The 26,736-nt window shown below is 40.8% G+C and overlaps 1 protein-coding gene across 1 annotated transcript in view; it reads right to left on the bottom strand.

Moving 5' to 3' along the window:
- The window catches only part of RASSF9 (Ras association domain family member 9), a 54,062-nt gene extending 28,056 nt beyond the window's left edge, over positions 1–26,006 (bottom strand). The window contains exon 1 of the mRNA XM_039365170.1: positions 25,726–26,006. Within this exon, the coding sequence (XP_039221104.1) occupies positions 25,726–25,772 (47 nt within the window). The 5' untranslated portion in view covers positions 25,773–26,006. The remainder of the gene's footprint in view (positions 1–25,725) is intronic.
- Positions 26,007–26,736: the final 730 nt, after the last annotated feature.

Raw genomic sequence — 26,736 nt, 5'->3', positions numbered from 1 at the left:
TGTCAGGGTTTCAGGCACTATAAAAGGCCTGCGTGCCTTTTGTTGTTTGCTTGGTTGTAGGAGAGAGAAATAAAGAGCTTGTTGTTTTCACCATGTGTCTTCGTCAATTGCCACCGAACTGAAAATACAACACTGGCGACGAAGGTGGAATCCCTGCAAGCAAGGAAAAAGATTAGGACTCACCAAGGAAGTCCTGACGATCGGGAAGACGGCGTCCAGTACAGCGTTGCAGGAGGTGAGCTCGGCAAAAGGACCCTTTCCCAAATCTTAGCTTGCAGAGGAGGCAATTAGCGAAGACCGTCAAGCTTATGTTGAAGATTGGCCGTTTGACTGATTTTGATGTCTCCCACCGAGAGAGATGGAATTCATACGTAGCACGGGTGGAGAACTACTTTAGAGTAAATCAAATAAGAGAAGACGGCCTGAAGGCAGCAACTCTTTTGTGTGCCTATGGACAGGAAGCTTTTGACATCGCAGAAAATCTGGTGGCTCCTGCACTTCTGGAGTCAGTATCGTATGCTGACTTGAAGAAGATGTTGAAGGAACATTTCCAGTCGAAATTATCTGTTATCACTTGGAGGCACGCGTTCAAGCAGAGAAACCAGAGGCCGGGTGAATCTGCTGCGGACCTTATTGCTGCATTAAGACAAGCGGCCAGGCCTTGTGAGTTCAAGGATCTGGAAGAGAGGCTGCGCGATCGCTTCGTGTGTGGCTTAAGAAGCAGAGACCTACTACAAAAGATCTTTGCAAAAGAAGATTTCTCCTTCCAAGACGCGTTAAGAGAGGTAGCAGCTGAAGAAGCAGCAGGCGGCACTATGAAGGTTTTGCGGCTCATCAGGAACCCTCCAGCCACCGCTACCATCCATCAAGAGGACGCTCAAGAAAAATCTGAAGTGGATCCTGAAGAGGAGGTGAACAGACTGCACCAGCCAGCAGAAAGAAGGCCGAAGGGGCATCCAGACAAGGCCCCAGCATCTCTTCAGTGCTTTGGGTGCGGAAGACGCCACAACTGAGCTGACTGCAGGTTTCGCTCCACCATATGCCAGGCATGTGGCAGACAAGGCCACATTGCCTCTGTTTGGGTCGCCAGAAGATCCAACCTCGGGAAGAATTGCTTCAGAAAGATACCAGGGTCCCCAGCCAACATAGGGTGGGTTTCTGTGCATCGCACAGGAGTATTCTGAGGACAGGGACACACAAGCCCCTTAAGAAAAAACTTCGCATTGATGTGAAGTTGTAAGGGGATCCCTTAATGATGGAGTTGGACACAGGGCCCGCTCTATCAGTAATTTCACTTGACACATTCAAAAGGATTTGTAGCAGTAGTGGCCTTTGAGTTAAACTCAGGCCATCAAATCTAATACTCACTGATTTTCCAAATTCTAAGGTCTGTGTAAAAGGGGAGGCCACACTCAAGGTACAACATAAGTATTTTGAAGGTTTCCTGGATGTGGTGGTAGTTGGGAGTGAACGTACAAGCCTTATTGAACTTAATTGGTTCGAGGCTCTGGGAATCCAAGTAACTGGGCTGCACAACTTGCAAATGTTGGGCCTTGCAGAGCTTTGCAAGGAGTTTGCGGATGTGTTTAGTTCAGAGCTAGGATCCTATAATGGGCCTCCCATTGCACTACGGTTAGACCCAACTATCACACCCATTAGGGTCAAGCTAGAAGGGTGACTTTTGCCCTCAAAAGTAAGATAGATACTGAGCTGGACAAATTGCTCCAGCATGGCATTTTAGAACCTGTAAATTCTAGTCCATGGGAAACCCCCATAGTAACACCTCTAAAGCCTAATAGGGAAGTCCGTATATGTGCAGACTATAAGTGCACACTGAATAAAGTGTTGCAACAGCACGCATATCCAGTGCCAGTTGTAAACCACATTCTGGCCTCCCTCAAGGCGAGGTGCATTTTTGCGAAACTTGACCTGGCACAGGCCTATCAACAGCTACTTATTGATGAGGCATCTGCAGAGGCCTAGACGATTGTAACTCGCAGGGGGGCCTTCAAGGTCAAAAGACTGCAATTTGGGGTAAATGTATCCCCCTAGCATATTCTGCAGCATGATGACTGAAGAATCCACCAATGGGTTATTTTAGTCCTCCTGCCCAATCAGACTAAGTTGTCAAGTTGTCATGCCTCCTCATTATCTAGCTCCTCTCAGTTTCATCTTAGTCTTTCGCCCATGAGGACGTGATAATTTGACTCTCTTCATGAATAGCAGGTCAGACTAGATATTTAAAGCATTGGTGGATTCTTCCGGGAGAATAGGAGAATTAGTTTGGTTGTTCCTTCTCTGGGAGGTTTGGCAATACACCTTCTGGTTCCTCTCTACCTGAGACACATGTGCCATCTGCTTCGGGAGCCTGGTCGCCTGTGAGCGCAGTCCAGCAGGTCTCTGCTCAGACCTTTGGTCAGGTGGGTCAGCAGGTCACCCATGTTTGGGGAAGACCTTGATTTGCCCAGCCCATCATCTGCACCCACTGTTACATTCACTCTAACGGCTGCAGGGTTACGACCTCCGCTAGAACCATCTTTTTCAGAACAGCTCCAATCGTGGATATCGCGGGAGGTGATCCAGGCCGTGGCATCATCGGATATCCATCAGGCGTCACTAGTTCCTCGGCCTTCCTCTGCACCAACTTCCTCATCCCAACCTACTTTGGATCGTTCAGGTATGGTTTCCCCATCCCACTCTCCTGAATCCAAGTCTTCCAATGTCTCGGATTATGATGAAGGTGGGGACCGCTGGTCTGAGTGCGAGGAACCTACCCATGAGTCTCAGCCCATGGCAGAGTTATTTAATGCTTCGCTCTTTCCCTCCTTGTTGTACAGGGCTTGTGCAGCAAGCAAACTCTCCTCCATTACAACTCCGGCCCCTCAGCTTTCCACAGATCAGTACTCTAATCCTCTATTTGCTGAACTGGCAGACAAGCACCTCCAAATCCCATGTTCCCCCATATTCCTGAAGAACATTCAGGGACAATGGAAATCTCCGGCAGCTCAACCTTCCCAAGGAGCGTCTGAGCGCAAGATTGTGGACATGACAAAGAATTTGACTGACCTTTTAGAGGTGCCTAAGGTGGATGAATCCTTAGCCCCACTGTTTTCTGCAGCCAGCCTTCCAGCGGATGTTTCAGATGCCCTTAAGGAAGAAGATACAAATTCTGAACTGGCCTTATGCAAAGTTCATTTGGCATCCACATGGGCAACAAAGGTGGCAACTTCCATTTCCTTTTTTGCCAGGATTTCCATTACCTGGCTTCGACAATTACAGGACAGGATCCCTCTGGAGGAGATCAGGATCCATCAGGATCTTACTAAACTTATAGCCACATCTGAGTATATGGCAGATGTTTCCATGTACTCGACCAAACAGCCCGGGCAATGGCTTCTGGCATAGTCGCCAGGAAGCTACTTTGTCTCAAAAACTGGAAGGCTGAAAGCAAGCACAAGTGGCGTGTGGCCATTGCTCCCTTCATGGGCAGCCAATTGTTTGGGGAGGCATTGACCCCATACCTCATTGAGAATAAACGGTCATTTCTCACTTAGCTAGGAAAACCAATATGCGTTTCCTCCCTTACAGCCGCCGTCAATCCTGTCAGACTGGATTTACGTCAGAACAGGGACAATCTTACAGGCCCCCTGCTCCGAAGGCAGAGCGCCCCTTTGATAAACAGGTTATAGGGACAGATCCCGGTACCAATCTCAGAACAAACCTTCTTTCGCGGCAGAGGAGGTCACCTCTTCCGCCGCTCCAAGTGACTCATAGGGGACCCCTCTCATGGTGGCAGGCTTACACTTTTTATCCGCCAATGGGAAAGCATGACCACAGACTCCTGAGTTCTGAGCACCATAAGGGAAGGCCTGTCCCTGGAATTCAGGTCCACTCCAATAGATCACTTTGTCTCTTGCCAAGCCATGAGAAATCACATAAAAAGAGGTCTCATGGAAGACGCCATCCGACATCTCCTGGGCATCAAAGCCACAGAGGAGGTCCCCTTGCCTCAGCAGGAATTGGGGTATTACTCCATCCTATTTGTGGTTCCAAAATCGTCAGGAGGATGGAGAGCAATCCTCAACCTCAAGGGGCTGAACCTCCACCTACAATACAGGAGGTTCAAGATGCAGACGTTGCACTCCATCCTAAGCAGTATCAGGAGGGGAGACCTTCTAACATCAATAGACCTCAGGGAGGCATATTTACACATCCCTATCCATCCGGCACATCGCAAGTACCTACGGTTTTGCTATTTCAACCATCATTTTCAATACAGGGCCCTCCCATTCGGCCTCTCTGCCACCAGGGTTTTCACCAAGATACTGACAGTTCTGGCAGCCCATTTGAGGTTGGTTCCGGTGCGTGTCCAGTGTTATCTGGATGACATTCTGATCCAATTGCTGTCAGCAACTTCTGCCCAGTCGGATTTGGATCTCACGATCAGGACCCTACAGAACCATGGGTTCTTAATAAATTTCAAAAAGAGCCAAACAACATCATCAACCTGTCTGTTACACTTGGGGGCAGTGATAGACACAGACAGTTGTCACGTGTACCTATCGGAGGAGAGGCGCAAGAGCATCAGAGCCTGGCACTCAAGGTATGCAGTAACAGGACAGTATCATTGGCTCTCCTTTCCCAGCTACTGGGAAAGTTGATATCCTGCATAGCGATAGTGCCGTGGGCCCGACTACATGCTCAAGCCCTACAGTGGTTTCTTCTTCCATATCAAAGACAACACACCAATACCTCCAATCAGTTGGTGCGCGTCCCTCGTCAGGTGTGTCTGTCTCTTAGCTGGTGGGCTTCCTCAGCCATTCACAAGGGGACCCTATTCAAAGAACCCAGTCGCATCAGTATGACCATGGATGCAAGTCTCTTCGGTTGGGGTGTTCATCTCCAAACCTGGATGGCTCAGGGCCAGTGGTCACAGGTAGACCGGAGGCACAGCATAAATTGGTTGGAGCTCAGAGCAATCCACCTAGCTCTCAGACATTTCCACTCAGTAGTTAGGGGGCAACATGTGCTGGTCCTGACAGACAACATAGCAGCAAAAGCCCACATCAATCGGTAGGGAGGTACTTAGTCAAAGTCCCTCATGACAGGCTCGAGCATTGAGCTCTTGGGCAGAGAAACACCTGCTCTCCATCAGGGCAGAGCACATTTCGGAGAAGGTGAATCAGCAGGCAGACTTCCTCAGCAGGTCAATAGTGGACCATTTGGAGTGGAAATTACATAGATGGAAGATGGATTGTAAAATGGGCTGGCTCAGAGAAGATGAAATTCTTCTAAAACAAGTAAGAGATCAAAGGCCAACCCATATAAAGAGAGTTTATGGGGTTTTAGTGGAATTGGATTCAGAATCTGAATTAGTTAAAGATTGTATGATTAAATGGGCACAGAATATTGGTGAATCGATTTCAATGGATACTTGGGAACTTATTTGGATAAGAAATGTTAAATTCACACAAGCGCAAAATTTAAGAGAGAATTTTTATAAGATGTTTTATAGATGGCACCTTGATCCAAAGAAAATGTCCATTATGTACCCTAATTTACAGCCGAAATGCTGGAGATGTGGACACTTGGATGCTACTTATTATCATATCTGGTGGACGTGTAAGCATATAAAAGCTTTTTGGATTAAGATATGGTGGAATATTCAAAGAATTTTTAGAAAGAGGGTAAAATTTACTCCGCAATTATTTTTATTAGGTATTGTTATTGATTGTGATGCTAAGGAGGTTATATTGATGTTAAATTTGATTACAGCCGCTAGGCTGTTAATAGGACAATATTGGAAGAAGGAATCCTTGCCTACTTTACAAGAGTGGTTTTATAAAGTTTCGTATTTGGCAGAAATGGCAAAGATTTCGGCTTTTTTAAAGGAGCAATCTCAAGAGAAATTTTTTGCGGTATGGGAAAAATGGATAAATTTTATACAACATAATTTGGATATGGAAAAATATTATTTAGCTTTTCTATAACTTGTAATGATTGTTTTTTTTTCTTTCTTTCTTCTTTTTTTTACGCTTTATGTATTATTATTCATATACTTTTTTATATATGTTTTATTTTTCGTCTACCTTTTTCTTTTTTTCTTTCTCTCTCTCTTTTCTTTTTCCTTTTTTCCTCTTTTTTTCTTTTCTTTTTTTTTTAAGTATATATTATTCATCTTAAAGCTTATGTTATGTATATTATTATTATATATATTATGATTACGATTTTTATTATTATTATTAATTATCTTATAAATTGTAAACGTTATTTTTAAAATTTGTTAAATAATCCTATATTCAGTTCTGGGAAGTCGGGGGGGGGAGGGTGGGGTGGTTTGGGAGGGGGGGTGGATGTTTATCTGTAAAATTTCTGAAAAAATTCAATAAAAAAAAATAGTGGACCATTTGGAGTGGAAATTACATCCGGATGTCTTCAGGGAGATCACCGACAGATTTGGTCGTCCAATAGTGGACCTGTTCGCCTCGCCAGAGAACACCCAGCTTCCCAGGTTTTTCTCCTGGTTCCCCTTGCGGGGGGCAGAGGGGGCAGACGCCCTACGCAGCCAATGGCCGCAAGGCCTCTTGTATGCCTTTCCCCCACTGCCTCTGTTGCCAGCAGCTATCAGGAAGATCCTGGCGGAGCAGGCGGAGGTAATATTTATTGCTCCTCATTGGTCCAGAAGGCCATGGTTTGCAGACCTGGTGAGCCTCTCCGTCTCTGCTCCGTGGAAGATTCCAGCCAACCACATTCGGTTGACACAGGGAGATCTTCAGCATCCAGATCCCCAATGGCTTCAGTTGACCACCTGGCACTTGAACGCCGCATCTTGACTCGGGAGTCCTATTCGTCAGGGGTAATCGATATGATTCAGGCTGCCAGGAGACCGGCGACCAACTGTATTTACAACCATACGTGGAAGAACTTCTGTCGCTGGTGCGACAGGAATCACATGAGTCTGTCACAGGTAACCATTCCCAAGGTGTTAGAATACTTACTGGAGAGCGTCAACAAGGGGTTGTCACCCAACACTATCCGTAGACAGCTAGCGGCTCTTTCCACAGTGCTTTCTTGGGACTCTTCAGAGTCTTTGTCTAGACACCCTACCATCAGATCTTTCCTAAAGGGAGTTACTAATGGTAAACCCCCTGTGATTCATAGGTATCCCTCTTGGGATCTACCCATGGTTTTACAAGCACTAACCTCTTCTCCCTTTGAACCACTCAGAACATGTTGCTTAAGGTCTCATTCCTAATAGCTATTACTTCTGCCAGACATATATCAGAATTAGCTGCCTAATCGATCAGGAAGGACCTGTGCTTGTTTCATAAGGACAGAGTGGTTCTTAGATTAGATCCCTCGTTTATTCCATAAATAAACACTGTGTTCCATAGGGCAAAAGAGGTTATTCTCTCGGACTTCTGTTCTCACCTGTCGCATAACTTGGAATGGCAATGGCACTCACTAGACGTGAGGAGAGCCTTGTGCTGTTATAGCAAATGCACGGCCTCTTTCCGTAAATCAGAAGCCAGTTTATATCCTTTCAGCCTTCCTCAATGGGCCAAAAGATGTCAGCTTCCACTATAGGTAGGTGGATCAGGGCTTGTATTGCAGCCGCCTACGCGTCTCTTGCCCCACCCGTTCCTAGTCATGTGATGGCTCACTCCACCCCCAGGGCTGCCACAACTGCTGCGTGGGCAACTCAAGCATCTATTGAGGACATTTGCAAGGCGGCAACATGGTCCTCGCCTTCCCCATTTATTAGGCATTATCGCTTGGACAAGTTTGCTTCGGCTGAGGCCGCCTTGAGTAGACGTATTTTACAGCAGGTAGTGTCACCTGTTCACAGGCCCCAACTGATTCCCACCCATAGGGACTCCAGGAGCTTTGGTACATCCCATTGGTGGATTCTTCAGTCATCATGCTGGAGAAAGAGCGTTGGCTTACCTGAACGCATGTTCTCAGCATGATGACGAAGAATCCACGCCCTCCCTTCCAGTGGTTTGTTAGATAAGGGTTGGGGGCCTGTTCCTTTCTTGTTTTTTTATGAATACCTGCTTGAGAGTCATCACGTCGAACTGTTGTCATTGGCTACGCCGTTGATGAAACTGGGAGGAGCTAGATAATGAGGAGGCGTGACAACTTGACAACTTAGTCTGATTGGGCAGGAGGACTGAAATAACCTATTGGTGGATTCTTCATCATCATGCTGAGAACATGCGTTCAGGTAAGCCAACGCTCTTTCCAAAGTGTCATGGAGAGCACACTTCGTGGTATTCCTGGGATCTGTCCCTACTTCGATGACGTCCTCATTGCTGGGGAGTCATCTCAAAATTTAGCAGAAAGGTTAAGGGCTGTCTTGCTTTGTTTTCACAAAGCAGGCCTTAAATTGAAGCAGGATAAATGCAAGATAGGAGTCACTTCCACTGACTTCTTAGGGTTCAGGATTGATTCCCAAGGCATTCACCCTGCTGAATCCAAGCTTCAAGCAATTCAGCAGGCCCCAAGGCCCAAGTCCAAAAGTGAGCTGCAAGCTTTCTTGGGGCTTTCAAATTTCTATCATGCATTCCTTCCACATAAGGCTTCAGTGGCTGAGCCATTACACTGGCTCTTAGACAAGCAAGCTCCATGACAATGGACTAAAGTCCATGACAGGAGTTTCAATGAGGTTAAGGCCTTGCTCTCTTCAAATGCTGTTTCAGCGCATTTCAATGAGCAACTGCCTGTTTGCATCGCATGCAATGCATCTCCTTATGGGGTGGGAGCAGTACTTAGCCATCTGAAGGCTGATGGGACACAAGTCCCTGTGGCCTACTACTCAAGGACTCTGTCATCTGCAGAGTGGAATTTATGCTCAGATTGACAGAGAAGCCTTGGCCATAGTGGTTGGCATAAAGAAATTCCATGGTTTTTTATATGGCTGCCATTTCACGGTCTACACAGACCATAAGCCTCTGCTGGGTTTGTTTACCATTAACAAACAGACACCACATATTATTTCTCCACGTATGCTGAGATGGTCCATTTTCCTGTCAGCATATTTATTTATTTATTTATTTATTTATTTATTTATTTATTTATGAGACTTATATACCGCTTTAAGTGCAAGCACTCTCTAAGCGGTGTACACCAGTAAGCAATGTATATATATATTTACATTGCCCCCAACAATCTGGGTCCTCATTTTACCTACCCCGGAAGGATGGAAGGCTGAGTCAACCTTGAGCCGGTGAGATTTGAACCGCTGACCTGCTGAACACAGTCAGCTAAAGTGGCCTGCAGTACTGCACTCTAACTGCTGCACCACCTCGGTATATGACTATACTCTAATTCACAAACCGGGAAAAGAGATGGGTCATGCTGTGGCCTCAGCAGATTACCTCTTAAACAGATAGAGGCAGATCCTGCTCCTGCCATTAATATTCTTTCGATTCAGGAGTTACCTGAATCTCCCCTAAATGCTAGGGATGTGGCTGCAGAAATTGCCACTGATCACATGCTCACAAACGTGCTGACCTGGGTGTTGTCAGGATGGCCTGACACGTGCCCAGATACTGAGTTCCAAAGCTTTTGGCACAAGAAGCATGAAATTTCCACTTTCAAGGGGTGCCTGTTATGGGGTAGTAGTAATCCCAGCCTCATTGAGGTGTAGAATCTTGCTCTCTCTGCATGAGGGACATCCTGGTATAGTAAGGATGAAAGTGCTTGCGTGCAGCCATCTTTGGTGGCCTGGACTCGATAAAGCCATTGAGGCTCAGGTGCACGGGTGCCATGTGTGCCAACAGTCATGGCCTGAAATGCCTCAGGCCCCAGTACATAGGTGGGAGGAAACTCAAACCATGGTCCCGGGTGCATATAGATTATGCTGCGCCCTTTCAGGGGCAATTCTTCCTGGTTGTTGTTGATAGCCATTCCAAGTAGCTAGAATTTGTTCCTGTTTCCTCCACTACTACTGCCAGGACCATCCAGGTGTTGAGAGAAATTTTTGCATTGCACGGTCTTCCAGATGTGCTGGTTTCAGATAATGGCCCTCAATTTACCTCTTTTGAGTTCCAGGCTTTTCTTCAGGCCAACGTGATCCGGCATGTGACTTCTGCTCCCTCCACCCATCCTCCAATGGACAGGCAGAGAGAATGGTGCGCACGACCAAAGATGCTCTCAAGAAACTGACTTACAGTAACTGGCATCACAAGTTAGCAGATTTCCTTCTTGCACACCGCACCACACCTTGCACAGCCACAGGGAAGAGCCCTGCAGAACTCTGCTGGGGTCGCCGCCTCATCACCAAACTGGACAGGTTGCACCCAGACCAGGTGGCTTCACAGGTGTCACAACCGTGGCCACCTAGGAGACTTCAGGTGGCCGATCCGGTTTGGGCAAGAAACTATGGGCCTGGACATCTCTGGGTCACAGCAGTGATCTGCAAGATCTCTGGGCCGTTGTCATACGAAGTGGCTTTGGAAGATGGCCGCGTTCTTCGCAGACACATAGACCAACTGCGTTGGAGGCCGGACAGCCGAGTTTCCACTCCTGGCTCTGCTCTGGGGGGGGGAGGAGAACCAGAATATGCATTCTGGGTCACAGGTTCCCAGGCCCAACAGGGCCTCACAAGCTGCCGAGACTGTTTGGGGGGGTCATCCCAAGTTTCCACAAGTGTTCCAAACAGGAATTCCCAGGATAGGGAGTCATCCCACACATCCGTTACTGCTCCAGAGAGGGAGTCACACCAGGGGTATCCACATTATTCAAACATGTCAGATGGTGCTCCAGACAGGGAGACAGACCAGGGGTATCCACATAAATCAAACACAGCCATAGAAACGGAATTCCATCAGGAGCACTCTCATAATTCAGCTATTGCTCCGAAAAGGAAGTCAGTAGCAAGGGGATTTGCCATGGAGCTGGCTCCTGACTCTGGCACCCTTGGCACATGCATGGGGGCTATGGAGTATTGCGGCACTTCTGCCACTCAGGCCTCTCCATCTGCTGGCTTTGGGTTCGAGAGACAGTGTTCCCAAGAGGAATCCATTGTGGACTTGGAGACTTCCACTCCCCCAAGGTATACTGGCTTGAACTCAGAGGGTCCAGCCAGTCAGCAGCTAGGTGGGTCACCTGGGTATTCAGGGCATCAAAGTCCTGGTCTGCCTAGCCTGGCAGGCGAGCAGGTAGGCCAGGCACCCTCACCGGTCCCTAGAAGGTCACAGCGGGCAAAGTGCCCGCCTAAACATCTAGGAGATTATGTGAGGTTCCTGTCAACACATAAGGAACCTTGCTATGAGGTTGCTGAATGAGGGGGGTAACACTCAGAGAGAGTCTCATATACTATTTTGATTTTGGATATATTTTATCTGAGTTAAATAATTATTTTGAAAGGTATCTGCCTGCGTTTCCACCCTCCTTGCATTTCCACCCTCCTTGCATTTGACTAATGCATCTGTGTTCCACTCTCCCTGCATTGCATGATGCACCTGTGTGTAAGCTAGGTGTGTTTCATTTAGGGGGGAGGGGTGTTGTGTCCTGAGCCTGCAAGAGCTGAAAGCAGGCTCAGAATTGTTGCAATTGGTCCCGGGCAATTGAAAAGCTGCCCGAGACCAGACAGAGTGGCGCCAGCCTTGTGCACTTGCGCAAGGTGCGAAAATGGTCAATTCCTATTGGTTCACACTGTCAGGGTTTAAGGCACTATAAAAGGCCTGCATGCCTTTTGCTGTTTGCTTGGTTGTAGGAGAGAGAAATAAAGAGCTTGTTGTTTTCACCATGTGTCTTCGTCAATTGCCAACGAACCGAAAACACAACAGTAAGCATATTAAATCATCTCCTTAACCAGAAGGAATGGAGGAATTTTAAAAAAATGTTGGACCAAAAATGGAGTGAGAGTTTATTTGAAATCCTGCTCCATAGCAGTAGGTGCAGTGAAGAAAGAGTACATCTCTGCTTATCTTGTATCTGACTAATTTAAGAGTGGCACTACTTTTGTGGATTGTGAAGAATCTTCACCCTCAAGATGTGAGAAGGAGAGTGGGAACTGTTAGAGGGTAACATGACAAATTGGCATTGGTTTTTTTGTAGACAAAGTTAATCAGATTCCCTGTAGTCTGAACTCTGGTGTTGGGCAGGTGAAAGAGGCTATCCTGACAACTGCTCGTCAAGATGCTAAGGATTCTTTAGTTTGTAAATTGCAAGGAGGTAGAGATCGTATGGGGGGATAAAAGTAACCCAACCAGTCTTTCTATTGGGAACAGTCTACAGAAATAAATATCATCTGGTTCACATCTAAAACATGTTGATATGTGATGTCATCAGATAATTTAAAGCAAATCTATTTAGAACTAATTCTTCTAACTTCCTTCCTTCATGCCTCTTTCTTTCTATAGCTATTCCTAGGAAACCAAATAAGCCATTCCATTACAAATGGCAATAATATCCTGAAAACAAATACTTTTTTGGGGCAAATATCGGTATTTGTTTGTGGATATTATTGCCATTTCATTTTAACTACATCTCACATTTTAATTTTAATTTTCCTGATTTTGTCTATTTTCCATATCAATTTTAAATTGGGAAGAAAGATCAGCATAGAAATTTATATGCTAACACATTCAACTTCAGGTTATTAAAATGTATTGATTGTAATTCATCTTATTGAGTTAGTGAGTTATTAGCTAAGACATAAAAAAGGAATCTTAAAAGTCCAGGTTGTAAAGAAGATGACATTTGATGGAAGTTAGACTTAGTTTTATGAACGGATTTCCACAATACAATAAAATAAATGAAAATATTTTTAAAATTGTTTAAAACACTAAATCAAAGAGCTTTAATACTCTATTGTTAAGTTTTGATTGCCCCATTTTTAAGATACCACAAGAGTCTGTATTATTTCCAAGACATAATTAAATCTTTTGGTTAATGTGACATATCTTCATTTTGGCACACACATTCCTTCAATATGTACTCAAACTGACATTTAAAAAAATATTAAATTGATGTGGCATGACTCCAATTGCTCTACATGCCTTACAATACAGTACACAATATAACAAAGAACAGATAAAGAGTTGGATAAAGACAAAGAAGAACAAGATGGCTTCCCTGCAAACCACAAAACATCCTACCAACAACTGATATGTAGCAAGAGAGGCACCAACTATCGTAGCTTCCTGGGAGAACAGCCAAGCCTTTATGGCACCAATTGGTGCAAACACTAACATTTATAAAACCGAATATGTCAGGTATCAAACCTCACAGCTATTTTGTGAATGTAATTGTGAACTACCTCCTGCATTTCATTTTATTCCCACTTTTTTTACAAATTGATAACTCTGTTGTTCTCTTAAGATAATATTCCATGCATCTCATGAATTAGATTTAGTTCCAGATTTAGTTTATGCTGTAATAAAGCATAAAAAGCCCATTCTTGCTACTGGAGCTCTTACACCTACACTCTTAATTTTTTTATGCCATTATGTTCTTCAGTTCTTATTAAGTACTTAATATGATTGCTCTTTGGTTTTAATTCCCTTAACAGGAGTAAAGTGTAAATTCCTAACCACCAGAAACTCTTAATTCAACCAAATGCAATTGCAGCTTCAGATTCTAATCACAAAAATGATTGTTAGACATGACACAAACTTTCTGTGGAAGAGTTGATTAACATATACAGTGTGCATAAGTAATGAAATAAAACCCAGCATATTAACATAATCATAGAAGATAACAGCTGATGGAGGTCTAACAAAAATATCGCAGCTGGAAACATAGGAAATGTTAACTTGAGGACTGTTTGCAGTCTTTTGAAAACAAGCACCTCCTTTTATGCAGCTCCTATTGCTACCCATCAAATGGCAATGCAGAGCTAGAGGTATCTTTCCTTTTTTATTGATTTACTGATTAGTGAAGAACATCAAACTGTTCTCCCCACTCACACACCCCAAAAACCCTGTCTTATGAAGCTTCTTTTGACTAAGTCTCCTTAAAAGATGGAGAGCCAGCAAACTGGAGAGCCAGTTTGGTGTAGTGATTAAGGTGCTCTCCTACAAACTGGAAGATTGTATTAGTACCACCTTAGACACAAAAGCCAGCTGGATGACCTTGGACTAGTCACTTTCTCTCAGCCCAACCCACCTCACAGGATTGTTGTGAGGGAAATAGGAGGAGGAAGGAGTATTAGGTATGTTTGCCACCCTGAGCTACTTATTAAGTAAGAAAGGTGGCATAAAAATCTAAGAAATAAATGTTTGGATATTCATTGACATACACTTTCTAACAAATGTAATGAAGATTTACTTGCATTACAGGTTTTTAGATTGGGTCCTAAACTATCAGTCCTGCTGAAATCATTACCTGCAATCATGTGTAACTTCTTTTCACACCCAGTGAATCATTAAACATCAGGGGATGGCTATTTTACATCTGTTGAACTATTGCAGCACTTGGCAATTAAGGCCTAACCAGTCATTATGTTAAGACTACCAGACTGGGATCTGCTGAGAGGAAGACTGTCTCCAAAATCTTGCCTGATTTCTGAAAACTCAATTATTTTAGGCCCTATAAACATACAATTCTTCACGGATAATATTTTTTCATACCTCAAGGCAACTTACTACTTTAACTTAGTCCCCAACCCCTCAAATCATACATTCTTTCTCTGGGTATTTTTTGGCAACTATCATGTAATCTACTTTCAGCTTTTTCATCAAAGTAGCCTCAGCTGTATTCTATTCAGGTTTATTTGAAATTAAATCCCATTGAGTTGGAAGATGCATTTTTAACATTTCAGTAATGATTGCAAAGAGGAATTGTATTACCTTCCAATAGTGATTATCAAAAAATAAAAATGACCAAAAATTTTCTATAGAAAATTCCTAATGTGTAATTATTGTAAGCATAGGAGAAAAAGAGGTGTGGCTTGCCATCAAGGAACATAATGATAAATAATAATTAACAGTACATTTATTTTCAGAGTTATGTCTCTTGTTTGAAATGTCATATGAATTATCTTTTTAAAAAACTTTCTACCATGTTGATTTGTGGGAAAATGTCCAAGGCTGACTTCTTTCTTATATACAATTGTAAAGCCTGTCTATGAATTTTAAAGTATACAAGAGACATCTGACAGTGCAAGTAAGTGTGAATCAGACAGCAGCCAAGTACTTTTTAACATATATACCACTTATCTTCTCCACAACTATGGGGAAAAAAAAAAACTTCTTAGTGCTCACAGGAAATTAAGGGATTGCTGTTCAATTTAATATAGTTGGTATCTAATTAACCAGGTACAAATACCTGTAAAGCAACAAACAACTCTAGTCTGATTTGTGGTAAGCAAATCTGAATTAATCTCACTTGAGCTATCAAAGGGTAACTGGATAGGGTTGATATAACTGGAAAAGAACTTGGCTTTGGCAACATCAGCAAAATGAACAAAGACAGATAGCCAAGAGGTGAAGCAATGCTCTAATATTCCACAAATTATGAATGTTATTAGCATATCAAGTGATGCCATCAAATTCCATTAGTGCAAAGCTGTCTACACAGACATAATTTCATACTGAAGATCTTTCTGAATATTTTCTTACTCCTTATATTCATCTGTGTGGGGGAAAAAGATCCTCCTTTCTTATGCAGAGAAAGTGATATTTTTGCTATCAGGTCATTTTTGATGAATTTGTTAATTAGATTTATATATTACCTTTTGTCATGTTTCCCAGATCTCCTAATATCTGGCATCAGTCATGCATTGATCAATTTTCCCATTTAACATGGCACATGTTCTGTATTAATACTTTGCAATTTAATTTGTCTGTTTTACATCTTGCTTTATATAAACCTAATATAATGGTTTGAAGTTATGCACTTAAAAACTTGATAACAAAATCCTGTTCCTTCATGTTCTTTGTTGTTTATTTGTAAACCACCCCATTCATACATCTTCTAAGCTTTATACAAGTAAGAAAAATATTTGAAAGCAACAAAACATAAAGAGATCTATGGTTCCCATCTTAATGATATTTAGGAAGATATTAAAAGCTTGGCTACATTTTCAGGCTTTGAGACAGGGTGGTGGTTGAACCTATGTCAGATGGGCATTTTGCTTATTATATGTGTATTTCACATATCTTGGGTTTCACAGTTCGTTTCATATTTTTTTTCTTTTTAAATTGTAAATCATTTGAGGTCTCTGGGAACTGGACAACCTACAAATTGTAGAAATAAGTTGTAGAAATAATAAAAAGCTAATAGCATTGACAGCTATTATTGGTTGCTGCTATTACAGTGAATATGTGAAAGCTTTAAGGAAATTATACATTGTTCATAAAATTGTGAATTATACAGGTATACTTACAAAATCACAGTAACAAAGATGTCTCAGTACTGTTCTTGAAAGGAAAATGTCATTTATTAAGTTTATCAACTTTTAAACTTTCCTCAATATAAAAATAGTTCCTGAACTAATCATAACACTCTGGATGAGTCCTCCATCCTTTAACCTAAGCTCCTCTAAGGCAACAATGCCAAAGCTATCTGAGCCCTTCCAGGAATCACAAACAATTAGACCTGATACAAGAACCTATCAAGTCCCCAAGATCACAAAAATAAAATACTGGGATACTCAACTGCAAGAGAAAACCTAAAGCTCCTAAGTCAGTGCAAAGTAAATTCCTATGCAGTCCCTCTGACCAATTTTGGTTGAGAATAGAATTGAATTAATGCCCACTTCAGCTGAGATTCATCCCTTTTGATCCTGGATTATCCAGCTGCTACCCCTTTGTCAGCCTTCCCAGGTAAACCAGATATAAAACACAACTAGTTGAGCTAAATCTACTTTATTGTAAAGCTACATTAACAGAATCTTGCAACTCTGAAAATACAAATTTCCTGCCCTTCATCTGCTTGCTCCTTTAGGATGGGTCCTTCCTTAAGTTTCTTTGTCTGATTGTTATGTAACTACAGGCTCCTGCCTCTCTTGTCCGATTGTTTCCTAGTCAGGATCTTTTCTATTACCTCAAAGTCACCTATACATTCCATTGCATCCAGTGGTGGGATTCAAATATGTGAACAACTGGTTCTCTATGTGGATGCCGCTTCCGGAAGTCCATTCTGAGCCTGGGCAATAAAAAATTAGCTACCAGTTTTGCCGGTGGTGCAAACTGGCCGAATCCCACCACTGATTACATCACCTTCTTCAGACTCATCCTTCCCTCCTGAGTTCTCAGGGGAAATAGATTGTGGGCTATGAAAACAAATAATTCTTTCCCTCCCCTCTTCTCCAAGCAACTCCTTTTAAGTCCACAGGGTATCCTATAAATCAGGTGGCAGACAGCCCTTCCTTGGGAATCTTCTGATTCTCCCCTCTCATGTCTTGTATACCTGATGTGGAAGAAGCTGAATCATTTCCCCCTAGTTGTTCTCTTGGTACATACAATTACAGGAGCAGTTGTTTTCTCTTCCATTGCTCACCTGTGTCCTCTTTTAGGAAATATAGGAAATTTCAAAGGAAGAGATATAGACTCTTATTTTAATGTGTAATCAATATAGAATACTTTATTGGCCAAGTGTGATTAGACACACAAGGATTTTGTCTCGAATGCATAAGCTCTCAATGTACATGCAAAATAATAATACTTTGATATTATTATAATTATTGATAACAATGTCAAGCATGGAAAATCAGAAAGCATATGCCCTCTGCAAGAATCTGAACTACTAATGGTCAAATCAAATAGGTGGTAGGTAAGAGCCAATGAAATTCAAGGTGGGCTGGATTTAGGTAGGTATGAAGGGACTTAAGACTGATGACACCCTTGACCCCTCCCTCAGGTCCCTACATGGCAAACTCTGCAAGCTTCAGTACAAGTCAATTTATCAAGTGCTGTAAATGCCTGTTTGATGATTAAAAAACCCAATTCTTTACATATCCCCTCCCCATAATGTATCTCTGCAACACATCAGTTATCCTCAATGAAACATTCAATTAAATTTAGTTAATATTTTTTCAAGAATGAAGAGTAATGTCTTAAATATTTATTCTGACATCATAATTAGACTCTTAGAACGAAGATGCAATCTGCATGTCAGATAGTTTATCTAGTAATAAAACACTATGAACCAGGAAGCTCTGAATCTAAATTTGAATCCTAACTGAATAGAATATACTGACTTGTTTGTTTCCTTATTTATAATCCCCATTTCTCTGGCTGTCCACTGGTACATAATTTTGTTCAGCACTTTGGCTTCAACTATTTCTTAAACATTTTCATAAATCCTGGTGAAGTAATGTATGGACAATGAATACAGAATTCCACTCTTGGTGTCCTATCTAAATGAAACAGCCTTAAAATGTAACCTGAGATTAATTGATGGTTGCCTCTCTAATTCATAAGGAAGCGGTGAGAATTGATGTTTGCATTATGTTTCTAATTACAGCGTTTGCATTATTATGATGATTAAGATAATGTCTGTAAAATATACCTTTAAGTATTTATTATTCTTATGTGTTCATAGAACTTTTGTCCCCTGTGATGTGAGTAAATAATAATTTTCTGAATATATTTAGCTACTTAATGCCTAAAGGAGTTGCTATCTTTTAACCTATGATCCCATGTTTAAAAACTAGGACAGATTCAAGCAGAAGTCTGCTTTGCTACCGATTCAGCTTTTCAATATTCAGCCTGTAGTACAGAGAAACACTCATATGCAGGTAGTCCTCACAAATGGTCACTTAGTGACCATTCAAAGTTATGACGGACTCTCCCAAGGGTATTTACAACCTGATTTTAAAGTTTCAATGGCCGCACCTCCCTCCATAGTCATGCAATTGCATACTGTATTGGGTACTTGGCAATTGGCTCACCTTTACAATCATTTATAGCTTCCTGCAGTCTTGGGTTTTGACATTTTTGCTGGTTTTCAGCATTTATTTACAGTTTCCAACAAAAAAAAAATCCATTGGACAAGACAGATTTGCTTAATGACCACCACGTTCACTGAATGACCACTGTGTTCACTTAACAACTACCACAAAGTAAGTAAAATTGGATGCAGTCACATGGGAACCAGCTTAACTACCACAATGACTTACAACCATAATTCTGGGATCAATTATATCCATTAGCCAAGGATACCTTTATCTTCTCCTAACGTGGAAGTTTATTTTTATTATATGGATTACCCACTCAAGTAGAATTCATCATTCTTTGGCATACCATCTAGAAGGATTTCAATTCTGATTTGGTCTAGTTTATAGTTTGTTTTAACAAAGTACTTATAATTCAACTATATGCAATTTGCAATCTTATTATATGATCCAATGCACTAGATCTTAATTTTTGTAGCTCCTTATAGAACAATAGTTTAAATTCAGAATGAAATATCTCATGGCCTACAGTTCACTTGTCAGATGCTCAGGAATATATCAATGTGTTCATTAAGACCATACAGAAGAAAGGGGGAGTAATGAACTCCAACCTCTTATCAAGAGGCAAGTTGATACATGTTAAGGGCATAAATATATTCAAATTAATGTGGTTACAAATTCTATGCCACAGTTAGCTGAAGTGCCCTTAATCTTCTCAAGCAGCTTGAGACTTGTAGGCATCAAATGGCACTAAAACCAGAACACTTGAGTATTTAAAAGCAATGCACAATATATATTTAAGTATTATTTGTTGACTGTCAAAATAAAGTACTTTTGTGCCAACACAAATAAAATCCAATGAAGGTGTTTATATGAACCTAAACTGAGGGCCTCATTTAAAGTCCATTTAATAGTTCATCACTATAGAAGATTTCTCTTTTCTGATTCACTACAATGAGCTCTTTTTTAAAATGCACTGAGTTTTTCATTCCCCTTCCCCCACCAATACAATACAATGAAGTTATGGATGGGATTTAAGAACCCAAACATTTGGGGGATGTTTCTGCTTTTATCTTAGTTCTTGCTATACCACAATCTAATTTATTTAGATGTGCACACAAAACTGGATCTGGATTTCATATTAATCATAATTAAATTATGACAATTGAATGAAAAACTGTTCATTTCATGATGTGACACCATTTGACATAATGTTATATATTATTTTTTACACTAAATGTTAATTCATTTTATAAAAAGCACATAGAAGTTCTTGCACTTTCCATTAATTTTATTTAATGGACAAATGTTCCTGATTATTTCATGAAGGGGATGGAAACCTATAAAAAATTCATCAGTGAACTTCTAGTCAATAATTGAACTCATATTTTGGCCATTATACAAGCAATATTTGTTGCAGGTCATTGTGACAATTTAAGGCATCTACACTGATTTCTACAATTTATTATATATTGTTCTGATAATTGTCAGAATATATGAAGGATAAATTAAGGTGACCAACTTTTTTACAATGAAAAGGAGGACACAAATAAATTGAAGAAAAAAATATCGTAAATAAAAGAAACATTTTATTCATCGCAACAATAATACAGACAACTTGCATGTACAAAGTTTGCCAGCCAAGTGCTTTGATGCGCTCAGCAGCAACTCCTATTGGCTTTTGAAAGCCAATAGGAGGAGTAGCACAGCTCATGCAAAAGTTGAAAAAAAATCATCAAAAAAAGTTGCTGGAACGCCGTTCTAAGCGTTCTATGAGGAAAAAAAAAGCCCTGCAGATTAGTCTTCAAATATCAAAAAGGAGGACATATAGGAGGACACTTTTCGAGGGAGGACATAATTTACAAAAAAAGGACTGTCCTCCCTAAAGGAGGACAGTTGGTCACCTTAATAAATGTATATTAGTAGCTGTTCCTGAGCTCTTTCGCATATAATTTGTAAAGGAAGACATTCACATAGGACTTTCCTTTGATGAAATTAAGAACAAAGAATGTGCGATTCAATAAAATTTATCTTGTTTTACTGATTGCATTCATAACATAATGTTCCAGTCAGTTTATCATTCTTTTAAAAAATCTACAGTAGTTTAAATGTTCACAGGCCTTTCTAACATATAACTTTAAAAAGTGAAACTTTTTTGATCTGGGTAGTTTCCACAATACATAATTTTTAAAGAGTTAACAACAAAAACAATACTCTTTTGATCTTTGTTCTGTAAGTATCCCCACAAATGCACTATTAGCTCTTTTTTATGGAAATACAATCATTTGGGTTACATTTTTCACAAATAAATTAAATTTGATTTGTTTTATGAACAATCAGACCCTAGTGAATTCTGCCTAGGGCTTCAGTGATCTTTAGTTTTACAGACTATGGCATTTTGAAATTTAAAAAGTCATAATTGACTTATCTTACATTTCTAAGAGAAGAAACATTCATGTTTCTTTATAGAAGACATATGTACTGCTTGCTCGCTTAAAACTTTCAAATGAGTCAATTCCATTTGTAATCAGCCTTTTTTTGTTATTGAGTATTTCTTACTATACTGACTGTAAAATTTGTAAACATTTTCATGTCCTGCTTTTTCTATTTGTTCTCTATATGTAAGAAAGTATTTTCATTTAGGGCCTATTTTTGGTACCACAGGTATAAGAAAATAAATGTTGCTTCACAGTACTATTCATTTATATATAAGTATTTTATTCATGAATCATTAAGATGATTCTTGTTTTTTCTCTGGATTATGTAAGATTATCCACAAGTCCATGTAATTTTCTCTTCTCAAATGAAATCATTTCCTATCTTCTTCAAATACTAGATAATTAAAGAATGAGATACAACATACAGCCATACAGCAAAATATCTTCCTGAAGGTTAAATTAGTTCACTTCCAGATATTACTAAGAATGCTTGCAAGTCTGATCCTCAGAAATCAGTCATGCTAAGATCTAACTAATGAGAAAAACGTTTTAAAAATTGCTCATTTCTTTGGAGTGCCATTTTTATATTAAATACAGTGTGTAAGAGAAGAGAGCAAAATTCTCTGTCTGCTCTACTTGTCTTCTCAGAGGTGGTTTTACCTGGTACCTCTTGGCCCAGCTCTAATACTTGGATTTACATATAAATAAACAAGAAGCAAGAACTCAGGTTCCCCCTAGCAGAGTGTGCCAATTCTGGATTCTAGTCAGTCAGTCATGCTCGATTCTCAGATCTTGTTTCATTCTGGGTTCCATCCCACTTCAGCATTTTTTTTTAATTCTTTTCCACCACAGGCATTCAGTACTCAATGGCTATTGAGCAAACATGGGCCTTCATTGGGCAGCATCAGAAGGATTGTTCCTTTACGGTTTAGCAGGAAATGAGAAGTTGATTTATTTCTGTACATCATGTGTTCCATGATATGCATGTTCAAACTTAACTATTTTTTTTTGTCCTGGCCTCCTATAGCTACATGTATGTCAGAATTTAGTGGCTGAGCATGCTAATAGAGGGAGTGATATGGTATTCATGCTAAGACAAGTCATATATTTCATGTTCGTTTTCAACTTATCACTTTTTCCTCAAGTGCTGTTGAAAACAAACACAACTAACTATAGTTGATTGCTCGCATTACATTTCATCTCCTACCTGATTTGCTTCCCTTATCTGAAACAAGTTTTACTGTTGTAGCATTGAGAGTCAGATAAGCATAATTTTCAACCTTAAGTCTTTCAAGTAAGACATCCTTCTCAAAAATCTAACCTTCTTAATGACTTAGTCCAGTAAAAAGAAGACTATAATCTATGAATAACTCTAAATTATAGCATGTCCCATAAAGAGAGCCAGGCAGTAAGCATTACATTCAGAATAAGGGAAACTTTTACAAAGACATGATGGATCGATTATGCTGGCTATGTCACATGCTTCTGGAGAAAGTAAACTGTGAAAATAAAATACTCTATTTGATATAATGGATAATTACCATGATAAGATGTTTTCATATTTTGACTACACAATTTGAAGATATGAAGGCATGACTGGAGATGTTTTTGGAAAGCAACATTATCACTTACCAGAAAACAAGTAAGTGTTACTTTCCAAAAACATCTCCATTCATGCCTTCATATATTCAGAAACTAATGAAATAATGCTAAGGTATCCCATAAATTGTGTAGTCAAAATGTGAAAAAACACAATTGTTTTAAAACTAGACTGTCCATCACTGCTAAAATCATTCATTTTTTTTTAAAATAGCTGGATCAGTTCTTCTTCCTCATATGTCCTCAGGTGCTGGTTATTAAGTTAAAAGAAACATAACAGTCTAGCCATACTTATAAAATGCAAATTCTAACACATGTCACCAAAAAATAAATGTGATTCTGTAATTGAGCATGCCATGACATTATGGCTGAGAATTTTTAATATCACAACTATTTATATAATCCTTGATAATTAAATTTAGTATCCATGATAATCCAATACAACCCACTGTTCAATATATGTCAAGGAAAGGATGTCCCCTTTCTATGTTGCCCAGAAGCATTTGGCTATTCAGCACTGAAAACCTCAGAATGGATGAAGACAAGTTTCTGAACTGCTGTAGGAGGCTTCTGCTTATGTTGGTATAATCTCAGATGTGTGTTGAAGATTAAACACTGCAATATTTATTTAAATCAATTAGAATGTATAGATACTTTGACTTCATTGAAGGCATCTGGAAAAAAGGAATCTAACCTGTCGCAGTAGGATGATTTGTAAACAAGAATCATAGATAATGATTTGGTTAACACATTTGGTTAATACATTTGGTTAACACGTTTGGTTAATACATTTTTAAATTTAATTAAATTTACTTTTAAGACAGTTTCACTAAAGTTATTCTGAATTCTCAAAAGTGTGCTGAGCTCCCCCACTTTTAGAAACATGACTTATAGGATCCTCAGTTACCAAAAAGCATCTGTAAAGTTGCAGATGTAGCACTGTTCAGGCATCCCTTGTGTCTAAGCCCTAGAACTAATATCAGGAAATCCAAAAGCTCCATTTCAGGGTGATGCTCTACATTCCAATAACAATTGTGATAAGTAAATCCTACTCATAGCCAAATTAAGTTACGATACAGCAAAAGTAAGATAATGGTGATCTCATTACCATTCTAGCTTTAAAATATCAATTTTCCATCTCTCTTGGCAGCTCTTGAATGACCAGACACAGATTTCTAGTAGGAGCAGACTCTTGCCAAATTTGTTACAGTATAGTGCTCACTAAAGGATGCTCCTGTCTATTTACAGGAGTAAAAGTGATCAAGGAGTTAAATGCAGGACAGATTCTTTGGGCTTTAATAACAATTCTTTTCTCAGGAAAACAAGGGTTAGGGTTAGTCCCACTCAGATTTCCAGTAATCCAAAATATTTCTAGCCAAGTATAAGTCTTTGGACCTTGCTGTTTATACAGGTTCACTCAGAAGTAACTTCCAGTGTGCACAACAGTTATGTGGATTCATGCTTGTGTAAATTTATACATAATTATAATTTAAATCAATTATTTCCAGTATAAGGTTCAAAATAAAGCAGAAAACACATCTCAAAATATTGTTTGATCTACAGCTCTTAGTATCATTGGAATATACCTAGTAATATCATCTCACCACTTATGAATCCCAGCATAATGCTGAAGAAAAGTCAAAGTAGACACAGGTACTGAGAAGGATCAAAATATATTAACTAGGGAAAACAGGAAAGTTTTCATTGTGAAGCATGCTTTTCAACAGAATCAAAACAGAAACCAAACTCTAATCAGGATTTCAACTATCAGAAAAAGAGGAAATAAGATAAAGGAGAGATTCCCACATTAACCTTGCTCTCCCCTTTTGCCAAGGTGAAGGGCTTTGGTGAATCAGTCTCGCATCAATTGTACACGACGTATTTCTTCCAACACACTTCAAGAACACCAGCAGTTAAAAATAATTACACAATTCCAGGGTACGCAATTTTCCGTGGGGGTTTGCGGGGGGGGGGGAAGAGACAGGTAGAAACAAGCACAATAGGAAGACAGGGGAAGGGGCAGAGAAAAACTAACAGACCCCCCCCCCCAAATATGGGGAGAACTAGTATCTCTTCGGTTCCTCCTTTCCCATATATCACCCCAATGTCATAGAACGTAGACATCTTAAAGTCATTGCTCCTTGGAAAATGACTCCTCCTCCCGGGAGCGCTCGAGCAAACTTTGGGAAAAGTTTAGGTAGCCAGAAAGAGAAAAGTTTAGGTGGTCAGCAAACATTTTTTTCGTATTCCAATGTTACGAGTCCCGTTTACAGCGGGACCAATAGTCACCCTCTTCCCCTCCCCGCCCCGTTTTAAGATAGCAGCGCTTTAACGTTTGTTGTGAACTTTCGTTCCAACCTGGGATATTCTGCAACCATCCATTCATCTAGGACGACATTTTAGAAGTAATCATCAATTCTAGGCTCGCTTCGCAGCCTAGATTAATAAAGCGATCGTGCAGCTGGGTACACAATCCGATTTTATAACCTGCTTCTTTCTTGTTTCTGTTTTGCTTTTTTTTTCCCCCCTTTTGAAAAGAGCAAGCGTAGGAGGAGAGAAACTTTGGAAAGTTTTGAAATTCCTTTGGGAGAGCTTCATTTCTACCAGGCAATGGCGGAGCAGAGGTAAAGTGGGTAGCGGAAGGTATATTCCCCTCCCATCACAATCACTTTAGAGGCATCTGTTTCCAAAAAAACTTTTGTTAATCTTTGGAATACACAGAGATCTGGGATTGAACTGGGACAGGCTGACACTTTCTGAAAAAGAAACGAGCAGGTCCTCCGACGAAAACAAACCCGCGCACTCGGACTCAGAACTGAGTTTCAGTCCTCGCCTTACCTGTTTTTGTGGCGGGTCTTTAAGAGATTCCTTCCAAAGGGAGACATGGTGAGACCCAAAGGCAGCAGGGGAACATCAAACTCGGGAAATTGACTGGGGGCAGTGGCTGAGCCGTCTCCCTGCGCGCTTGGTGCTGGTGCTGGTGCTGCTGTTGCTGCTGCCGCCACAGTTCCAGCTTGTTAATAGTCACCCAGCGTAGAAGTTGTGCAATCCGTTGCTAACTTTGAACTCCTGCCTCTTGTTGTTGTTGCTGCTCATTTGGAGCCCTGCCCAGTTGCGAGCTGGAAGAAGGCATTTAGGACAGGGGAGAAGGGAATGAAAGCAAGAACAAAGGGAGGGAGAGGGAAGAAGTGGGTGGGGGGGGACTCTAATTAGACACTCTTTCTGACTTCACTAACGAAACACCCATAGCTTGGCGAAGATTCAGGATTTGGAGCGGGCAAGAAAGAACTTCCCTGCGAACATACAGCAAGGTCATGGTAATCTTAACCAGAGGACAGACCCTACAGCTTACCCCTTCTGAGCTAAGGGATGACTTTGTCTCTCATAGGTCAGGCAGTGTTCCTCTTGTCCATAAGAACTTGTTGAAAACCCAACCTGATTGGCAAACGTTTGAGCTTCATGGAACTCTCCATCAGAAAAAGAAGAAAAGGGGAAATAGACGGGGAAAGAAAAAATGAAGGTGAAATTGCAGAAAACTCAGATATGAAGTCCGTTGCTAGTGTGCAGTATTGTTTAAGTTTACAGACCACAGCAGCTTGGTTCACCATGATGTGTTTGGATAAAGCAGGTCACTGGTGTATAAACTCTGGTTTATGACTTAGTATGTGTTTGAACAGTCATTGTGGTATATTAAAAAAAAAAACTATGGGGAAGCAATTCATGGGATATCACAGCATGCTAGACCAGGGGTGTCAAACTCAATTTCATAGAGGGCCGCATCAGCATTGCAGTTGCCCTCAGGGGCTGGGTGGGTGTGGCCAGGGTGGATGCAGTCTACTGGGTGGTGTG

The sequence above is a fragment of the Crotalus tigris genome, unplaced genomic scaffold, assembly GCF_016545835.1.
Source record: "Crotalus tigris isolate CLP2741 ecotype Arizona unplaced genomic scaffold, ASM1654583v1 scf7180000019971.1508617, whole genome shotgun sequence".
NCBI lineage: Eukaryota > Metazoa > Chordata > Lepidosauria > Squamata > Viperidae > Crotalus > Crotalus tigris.
This window is presented reverse-complemented; position numbering and strand designations above follow the sequence as displayed.